At 31.0% G+C, this 10,354-nt stretch overlaps 1 protein-coding gene across 3 annotated transcripts in view; it reads right to left on the reverse strand.

Moving 5' to 3' along the window:
• Positions 1–4,731: 4,731 nt before the first annotated feature.
• LOC106682324 (papilin) overlaps positions 4,732–10,354 on the reverse strand; it is a 59,291-nt gene continuing 53,668 nt past the window's right edge. For all 3 annotated transcript variants that reach the window (XM_024363356.2, XM_014423116.3, XM_014423117.3), the window contains one exon: positions 4,732–8,057. In XM_024363356.2, the coding sequence (XP_024219124.1) occupies positions 5,202–8,048 (2,847 nt within the window). In that variant the 5' untranslated portion in view covers positions 8,049–8,057 and the 3' untranslated portion in view covers positions 4,732–5,201. The remainder of the gene's footprint in view (positions 8,058–10,354) is intronic.

Genomic DNA, 10,354 nt, shown 5'->3' on the forward strand with positions numbered 1-10,354 from the left:
AGATGGCCACGAGACCTGCTAATGTAAAATGTCATTAGAGTGCTACCAATGGTTAGTTCCTCTACACGCCTGTAACACTCCATTTCAACTCAGATCAAATTTATTGAATGTATTATATAATATACAGTTGTAAATTTCAATAAAGATATTTAAAAAAATATATGTCTTCACCACTTATTCAATGCTTAATTGTTATAGAATCAATTTTGGAAATTGCTAAGTATGATTTTATGGCATTATCTTGTCAACTGAAAGGTTCATATGTAGGTTAAGTAAAGATAAAAGTAATTTATTTAACTATGGTGACGAGAAAATGTTATAAGGCTGCCAAAATGGTAAACCCCTTACATTAGTGCTCACCACTTAAAACTCTTCTTAAAATAGACCTTTAATTTATGAATTCCTTGTCATTCTGCATTACATTCTAGGACTCTAGGACTATGTTAATTTTTTTTTTATAAAATCTTAGGCTTTCTAAAGATATATAATACGTCTATAATCTTTATTCTTATCTCAAAGAATGTGGAAAAAACATTTTTCCTAAGAATTGACTTAAGAAATGGCTGTTCTATTCTAATTATTATTATTATTATGTAATTAATACTTTCTGCCTTGAGATAGAAGAGGGGGTGTATAATCATTAATAACAAAATTTTAATGCATCAGTTCATTTCTTGAAGTTTCATTTCTGTCAGCCAGTCCCTAGATTGCCGCAAGTTTTGTCTTATTTTTATTTTTATCTTGTACAAAAAGTCATTCCCCAGACTTCACAACCGTACATCAGTAATGGCCTTGATATTTTATTGTAAATGAAAATAGCTATATATATACATATATGTATCTGGTTCTAATGCAATGTTTCTGTTGATGATAGGACACATTATTGCTAATCTTTCATAGGTTTGGGTTGATTTGATATTATGTGATTAATAATTAGTATAATATTAAACCTTGTGTAATAATCTGTAGCATTATTCATCATGCATATCATCATTTCAGCTATGATACTTCGTAAGTCCGAAAAAAATCTTTAAACCATTAAAAAAAAATCTTTTAACCATTAAAAAAAAAAATAAGTGCATCTTTCTAGTAACAAAAATTATATATGTATCCAACAAAATGATGGGAAGAGACAAGAAGTTCCTAGAATAATGCTTTTATTTTTTAAATTATATTTTATTGTTTTTTTATACTTAGGTATATGGTATCTCAGCTTAACATATGACAATATGTTTATAATTCTTTTATTTCAATTTTGTGTTCTTTTTTTATTAACCTCTTCTTAAGGGAAACCTCTATATAACGAACAAAATCGTCCTCCCCTTGGTTTTTCGTTGTATATAGAACTTTCACTGTATTTATTTTTAACAAAACATAATGATTATTAGGTTTTTTAATCAATGTAAAATGATCCCATATCGTCCACTTTTTTGTTCTTCCCTTCCCTCTCCTCCCATCATAGGTCAAATATTCTTTTCTTAGACATAAGCTTGTCAAGTTACCGCAAGTGTTGTATTTATAAATTTTTAACTATCGAGATTGTACAGAATTATTTGAAAAATAATCGTCATAAGCTATAAGTCAGACAACATACTTGAAATTCTGGTATACTGATGATAGTTTTTACATCTTCATACATATGTTTTGAATGAATTCTTATTTTCTATAGTTAAAGTTACAGGTACAGCTCTAGACAGAAGTAGAATAAGTTATTATTGGGAGTATTACTGTTTTCTATAAGTTCAGTTCATTGTTTTGGTGATTAGTAAGAATTTCTATTAAAGCACGGGATCATTTTGCTGATTATGTTTTTGAGCTCTTCTGATTTTGTTTTGTATGTCCTTTTCTTATCATTGATATATTTCTTATCATTAATGTTAATTTTTGATACATAATTTTGTTGGATTTGAAATTTTGTATATTTATTTTACTAATCCTCATCAAGTTAGAGTTAAAAGTTTGTTTGTTTTTTGTTTAATGGAGTAAAACATCAGTGGTCATCAATGCCATTAATTTTTTATTTAATTTTGCTTGCCTTTGTTTTTTTAAACATTTTATTATTTTTCTTTTAGTATTTTATTTTATTTTTTTTCCTGTTTGATGTGTTATATTTGTGGCAGTAAACCTTATGATTTTAAAAACTGAAATGCTAATTTTATTGTTTTATCACCCTGTGGGTTTTTGAAATATACAGTTTTAATCCTAAGCTATTGAAGTGTGATGTAAATTATGAATATTCCTGGAAGAAATGGCTAACTGTCAAACTGTTGTTACACTATTGATATTTTGGAGGCATTTGGTTTGAGATAAGATAGGAGTGAGTGAGCCTTGCGTAAACCATTCTCAGCCTAGGCTGAAGGTATATTAGGGCTTGAAATCCTTTTTAATAATTTTTAGTATACTCCTTGGATTTTGCTAATTTCTGAATGAGTTAAAATTGCTTTACCCTGTTCCAGGAGTAGAGGTAAAAGTGATCAAAAGCTATTTTTCTGAATATGAGTGAGTTTCTTTACCTATGCTTAAACCAAATCTTGCCTCAGAACTGACAAAATGGTGAAATTGTTAATAATTACTAGTAAATTAATAAAATAATTCCAAAACAAGTTCCTAAGAATCACAGTAGATGCCCCTCAGTTTATAATAAATAGTCAATTACATTGCGAACTACAATTAGAATCAATAGATGAATTCATCAAAAAACATTTTACAAAATTCTGTTCTCAGTTTACAAGACAAATAAAGGTGCAGTAGCTTAGATCTTTGGAAACTCAGCTTTATCTTGGACACTGAAGCCCAGGCTAATGAAATACATTCTGCTATAAACTCTGCATTTATCTATTATTATTATTATTTATTTCATTTTATTTTTATTTTTTCATTATATTTTACTATTCATTTATTGACAAATTTATATTGATTTTTGATTATAGTCATTTATTTTATTAATTCTATAAGTATTACTTGTTTTTCTTTCATTCTTCAATTGCATAACTATTATTATTATTATTTTTTTAAAAATAATTTGTTTTATATTGTTTAAGATTATTCAAGAAATATAACATTGTAAATGGGAGTGGCTCTTTCACTCAACTAAGCCCCACATTATTAGCCCTTATCAGTCACAAGTCACCTCTCACGAGACAACAGTACTTTGTCGCTGCGGCCATATGTCACATGGGAAGTGACAAGGCGAAACAAGTTGAAACTTGCTACAATTTTATGTTCCTGGACAAGTTCGTTTTTGGGACCCTGCGTGGATTACTTTTGTGGTCAAGGACTGATTAAATTTTATGTTTTGGGGAAAATATATAAGAACAATGTTTTTTCACCTATCCTCATTACATGTGGTAAGGTTGAGATGTTGGGACAGTTCACTAACTCAGTTAATAGAACTGTTAGTCCACTGACATTACTTATATTATTAATGATCACTTACTTTCATGACAGTTTTACTATCATAACAGAAAATACTGTTATGACTTTAACTATCAAATATGTACATGGTATTGGCTAACATTTTTGCTGCATAATGGAAACTGTACGATTGTTCATTGTCAAGGAATATACATGTGATAATTTACTTCACTGATGTTAACATGATAATTACTTCACTAACATTACTTGTACCAACATCTATCCGAAGCATCGGCATCACTGCGTATTAGTTAAGTATCTGTAACAAGAAGTTGACATCTCCTGATATATATCACTGCCTTTTCTAAATAAATAATTATTTGAAACTCATATGAGTGTAAAATAAATAATTTCAAACAAAAATGTAATTCTTAATACTAATTCTTTTGTCATATTTACTGGAACTAGTAACATGTTAGTGAGAATAAGGTATAAAAAGCTAGCGACTGATAAGGATTAATTGTAAAAATAAAGTAACCATGTTAGTCCTATTAAACTGATCTGATAATAAAGAAATGTATATATATGTGAGTCATTCTACTTCAACTCAACACAGCTTTGAACCTAAGCATTTCTTCAAATTTTGCAGAGGTGCAGTATAAGTATGGACTTTGAAAAATATGAAATTTTACCGAGATGGATCCACTTGTTTTTGATTAACAAAGTGCCCAAGAGTTAAATCCTAAATAGGCTAAAAAACAAAGAACAATGTTTGGACCTGTTGTAGAAACTTCGCTAATTTAGCTAGAGATATTATGAGATAGGTGTCATTTTACAGTATATTCCATGATCATTCAAATGATATATTACACTAGATAGATTGGGATATGTTAACATTACTCAAAACCTAATTGAAAATTTTTATTTTAATTTCCTCAGGAAGTGAATATTTTAAAATTCTCAAATTTACTCCATAAATTTGCTGTGTTGAAGTAAAATCACATATAAATGTGGGATCCAGGAATAAATTATAAGGAAAAAGGTTGATATTTATTAAAAATAAAAAATAAAATAAAATAAACTATTTTTTCTTTTTTTATTAACATATGTATATATAAGTCTCAAAAGATTATCACAAGTCTTGGATATCACTTGTAAATGAAGCTAACAAGTCAATAATTTACAGAAATAATTATAGTTACACAACTCTATTTTTAAAATTAACATTTTTCATAATTAATTAATTTTCAAGAAATAAAAATCAGAAAGTATAAATTTGCTTTGAAAATTAAAGCTATCTTATAAATTAAGATATGCAACCAATAAAACAATCACTATCTTACTTCAAAACATGATATGTTGTATTTTGCTAAAAAATAATAAATACAATTTTCACCTAAATAAGTATTTGTAAACATTATTTTCTTTTGATAATAACTCAACATTTTTTCGACATCTATAACACTTATTTATTTACAAATGAATGTTTACGCTTATTCAAAAACAATTGGTCTAAATTAAATTTTTTTATATTATCAGATCATAATATCTGAAACAAAAAAAAAATGTTTTTTTGTTACTTTAATTATGGTAACAATTACCCAGATTCTCTCCATAAATTAATTTAATAAATGACTTGATTTCAATTTTTTTCCTTTTCTTTTTTTGAAAAAATCATATATATTTTTATTTTTACATAGGATACAAATAGACTTGAAATTTGAGTTAAAAAAATATAATTTTTAGATCAAGCCTATTTGGAGACTGTACAAAAGCTTAGCCTATGACTTATACTAAAAGGTTGGTCAATATAAAAATAAATTAAGTAGAGTCGAATGGCACAAGGACTAGGCTAGACTCTTGTGAATGAATACAGGAGTCTGCGGGCCTGCTATTACACTCATTCTGGCTGTCACCGTCTCGATTGGTTCTGGTTTTTCATCCCAGTCTTTTTGAAGAACTGGGATTTCTTCTTCTTTAACTTCTTTACCATTCTGAGTTCCATTTTGAGGGATAATTTTTACTCCATTTTCAGGAGGTTTGGGAAGAAGCATATCCTGCATTTCAGTGGCAAGATGTGCTTCTGTATCCTGGGGTAATCTTACTTTCTTCTTCGATGTGCAGGGTCCTGTATTGAAAACTTTCTTACATATGATTGTAGTAATGATGATCACGATGAGGACAACAATAAGACCAGCTATCATGTAGTTAAGCGTAGGTTGCGCACTTTCCGTTCGTCCTTCTTCTCTTTCTGCCTGTGTTGGTTCAATCATAATTTGCTCCTTCTGGTCTTGTTTGTTTGGTCGACTTATTACTTCTACCTCACTTATTGGTGGCACTGTTGTGCTTTCTGGAATGTGGGTAACTTCAGGGGCAGGAGTTGTCTCTTTTATTGATTCCTGTGTTGTGGGCATTTCTAGTTCAACGAAAGGAATGATAGGTCCTTCAGAGCTACTGCTCACTGGTGGTTCAGTGGAAGAAATAGATATTTCTGTCGTGATTACAACTGCTGGTTCTGAAGAACTGCTCAAAGGTAATTCTGTTGTAATAATTGACTCGGATGAAGAAGCACTTGGTTCTGAAGAACTAGGAACGTTTGAGCTTTCACTAGATGAAAAAATTATTGCGATGGTTGTACCTTCAGTTGAAAGTTCAGAAGTACTCTCTTCAGTTGGTTCTGAAGTTGTACTATCTTCTGTTGGTGAATTTGTGATTTCTGGTAAAGTAGTGTAAGATGGCGAACTTGAAGCAATTATTTCTGTAGAAGTTTCTGATGACGTTTGAATGTTAGTTGAATTGTCAAGTATTAAGTAGTTCTCTGTACTTGTTTCATTTTCCTCGTTGATATATGGTGCCAAAGATGAACTACTAAGGACATCGAGTTCGGCAGAACCAGATCCTTCATCAGTGTCTGTTAAGTCATGAACGTCCATAGATCTAGTAGTAGTTTCTATTTCAGATGAATAGTCATGCTGTGCTTCATAGGCATAGTCACCAGAATCAGCATGAGAACTTTGCCAGGTAAAACTAGCCGGTGTAGTAGAATCATTTTTGTCTGGAACTGGTGTTTGTGAAACACTGTGAACTTCCAATGCATCATCTCCACTACCAACTTCTTCATCCTCTGAAGTATTCATATGTGATACTGAAGAATATCCTTCATCTGCCATTGGACTGTCTACAAAAGGATCATCCTCGGGCAAGTCAAAACTGAGCCCATCTGCGACTGTCTGATGTTCTTTATTGAACTCGGTATATTCTTTATGGCTTGGAGGAGTACTTGAATAAAGTGGTGAGTAACCTTCATCAGCCATTTCATTTTCCGGAGAATCAGTTGCAACTGACTCTTTTAGGTGTAAACTATCATTACTGGGATGAGATGTAACATTGATGGCCATGTTAGCAACATGGTCAGTATGATCTATTTTTGTAAGAGATTCAGCTGTTAATTTTTTCAGTGAGGATTCATGATTTACAAGAGACAGATCTTCAGTGCTTATTTCATCAGATACATCGGTATTGTTAGAAATGGATACCTCTCCTGAATCAACCTCTTTCATAACCTTCTCAACAAGATTCTCATATTGGGTTGGCATAACAGGATGCGTGGGAGTTAACTCATGCTTATTGGCAGCTACTTTGTTGTTCTCATCACTCATATCTGAAGGGAGTGGATAGTGTTTTGACAATTCCATGTGAGTTCCAAGGCCTCTTGTCCCCTCGTTGTCAAACAACACCTCAGTGTACAGTTCTCCACCTGGTTGGTCTGACTGCAGATCAGGATCGTGGATCATATTATGGGTTCTATGTGATTTAGAGTCTCTGTAATTCTCAATATCATTTATGCGACGTTGCCTCTTTACTTCTTCCAAAGTACATAGCTCATTTTCATTAATTTTGTTCAGATGTTGACCAGCATATAGAGCAGGTTCTGAACAAGTCACACCATTTTCAAAAATTATACCTTGGCCGGAAAACCAGTCTTGCATTATGACTAAGTTACAGTTACAGTTAACTGGATTCTTACTCAGATCTAACTTTCTCAGATAGCTCATTGTAGTGAGTACATCAGTTGGAACGTTAACAATTCTATTACGTGCTAGATTTAGGTACCTGAGCCCAGCAGGGATCATGTTAAATGTGAATGTGTGGATCTCATTCCCATCTAAATATAGCCTTGAGAGTCTAGGAACACTGATGAAAGTCCCCTGAGGAATGGTTCGTAACCCGCAATGACCCAGGTCTAATTCCTGTAAGCTGTCTGATACGATCACATCCCATGGTGTCAGTAGGAGTGGGTTGCCTCGAAGGAGAAGAATATGGAGGCTACCTAATGGCTTAAAGACTCCTCCGTTCAAGTGACGTATCTTGTTATAGGAAAGATCCATCTTGATGACATAGTCCAGTCCTTGGAAGACTTCGTTGGGCAGGTTGAGCACAGAACAGTTGACGACCCAGAGGAACTTGACCCTCTTGAATGCTAGGAAGGCCCTGGGAGCCAGCTTGGTTGGATAGCCGGGCTCATGAGGCTGAAAGGAGAGGAGGTCGAGATTGGACGGCTGCACAGCACCAAGAGCCAGGGTGGAACAATTGGCCGAGTTGTAGCCATCTGGGTCAGTGAAGCAAGAGCAGTGCTGGGGGCAGGCCGCCGCCCCCGCGGCACATAGGGCCACCAACAGCCACCAGGTCAGCATCTCTTTCTTCTGCAACAGGTATTGTTTTATATTAGTACAATCATAAAATAAAGTGAAAAATAAAAATAAAATATTATTTTTATAAATAGACTACAATACATAAAGCATTAATATTCTTCCTTAATTAATACTTAAATTCTTTCTTATATTATATCTATCCATTGTTTCTTGTGGCTAACAATGGGAGACCGTGCATTATTTAAAATAAACCAACTAAAAGGTACTTAAAAATTCAACATTTATGCCCTATCTGGCTATTACTATGAGGGTAAGACCAAGCTGGTAATAAAGACATATTGATATGATGAGTATAACCATAATCTTTAGTGACGGTTTTGAGAAAATGGTACTATTGTAGTTTAAAGTGAGAAATGAAATAAAACTGTATAAATAATTCGATTACATATCATAAAGTATCATCATCAATCCCAGAGGTAATAATTAACTAGGCTAAATCTTGGTTGGTGTGTACCAGATATTTTGACTACATCAAAACAGGTCCATTTATTAACAAATATAAAGCTGAAAAATATTAGTGTAATCATGTAATATCAGTGTCACAGATTGGACTAAATATTAATTTATTAACATTTGTTACAATTATTTATCTTATCTAACTATATTAAATATGGAATTTTTATTATTTCAAAGTTTATTATTTATTCAATGAAATATAGTAAGCTAAGATAATTAATTTAATTATATGTTAATATTTGTAAACCCGCTGGCAAAAAGAGTATTGTTATGTGTTTAAAATACTTTTGTATAAACTTTAATAATATTGGAGTATATAAATGTAGACAATTAAATCCTATAATAAAAGTGAAGTGTCCGACACACATTTCCCAGAGCATCATTATGAAATAATCGAATAAAAGGAACATAAAATTAATTAAAATATAAAAACTATTAGGGTACTGCTACTGAAAACAGTTTAAGTATTCCTTAAAAGCCTCTGGCTATTGTCATCATATAACAGCCTTACAATCTTACTATAAATATTTAAATTCATAAAGTTAAAACACATTATATTTATTTTTTATAACTAATAATAATAATTTTAATGTATCTGGACACATTATACACTTTATTTTGATATTTTAGAATAAAATCTGGCTTCCACAAGCCACATTATTTTTTCAAATCTTCAACATATTCTACCTAAAATAATATTTCATTAGATTTATCTTCAGGGTCCCTAGCATTGTTATTTCTAGTCATATGTCAAAGTTAGTTTAATTAATCCTGTTTTCTATCCCCAATACTTCTTGGAGATCTTTCTTTCCTAATCACTAAGAAAAAAAACTTTCTTCATTTGCTCACTCCCTGTCCCTGCTTTCTTTGTCATAATAATCTTAGAAACATTATAAATTTTTAATCATCAAATTCTTTCATAATTCGTATTTATTAAATTTTCATTACTAATCAAAATGAATGAAACTTAATTATTTCAAATAAACCAAAACCAAAGGAACTTTAGAAGCTATTTCAGTGAGGATAAAACTTAGCTGATATTAAAAATCATTCAAATAGATTTAAAAGTAACGATATTAATCAAAATTGTAGGTGTCATTTTGGATAAAATTGTAAACAATTTGTAAAACCGATGAAATAAAGTTGCTGTTTCGGTAAGTCGAGTTTTACAAAAAAAGGTTGCTGTCACAAACATGTAAGGCATGTATCTACCTTAAATACGTAGTTTTTTTTGTTGAGCTAGGTCGTTCACATACATAAATACATACATACATAAAAACGATTTACGATTCTTATATTTCTATTAAAAAAAGCGAATTCGAAATTTTGAACGATTGCAAACTCTAGTTCTCTAGCAAAGCCTCAGCTTAAGAAAAAAATAAATAAATAAAAATCATAATACTGCATATTTTTTATATAAGAAAGAAAAAGTGAAAGACTTGGAAGGCCTAGGAAAATGAAAAACTGAGCCCCCGCAGTTTACGTTTTGTTACATTACTTCGAATTTTTTTTTTATAATATTGCTATGTATGCTATGGAGATTTAATCGGGATGCCAGGATAATCGCTGAAGACAATTATCCAAAAATAAGTTAATTAATTAATTATATATTGTTTTCTAAAAAACTATTATTATGGTTGGATTCTTTTCCAAAGGCTATTTGTGTGTTTACCAGTTTACCAATTAAATACCTTTATATCTATAAAATGTTGTTACCATTAATTATATAGTATAATGAAGGGTGGTATATTGGGTTATATAATAGTATATAAACTACATAAAGAGATTAACTATTTATTTACAATTTATTACTATGATTAAAATGGTTGTAA

The sequence above is a fragment of the Halyomorpha halys genome, unplaced genomic scaffold (assembly GCF_000696795.3).
Source record: "Halyomorpha halys isolate HHAL.00 unplaced genomic scaffold, Hhal_1.1 Scaffold405.1, whole genome shotgun sequence".
Lineage (NCBI taxonomy): Eukaryota > Metazoa > Arthropoda > Insecta > Hemiptera > Pentatomidae > Halyomorpha > Halyomorpha halys.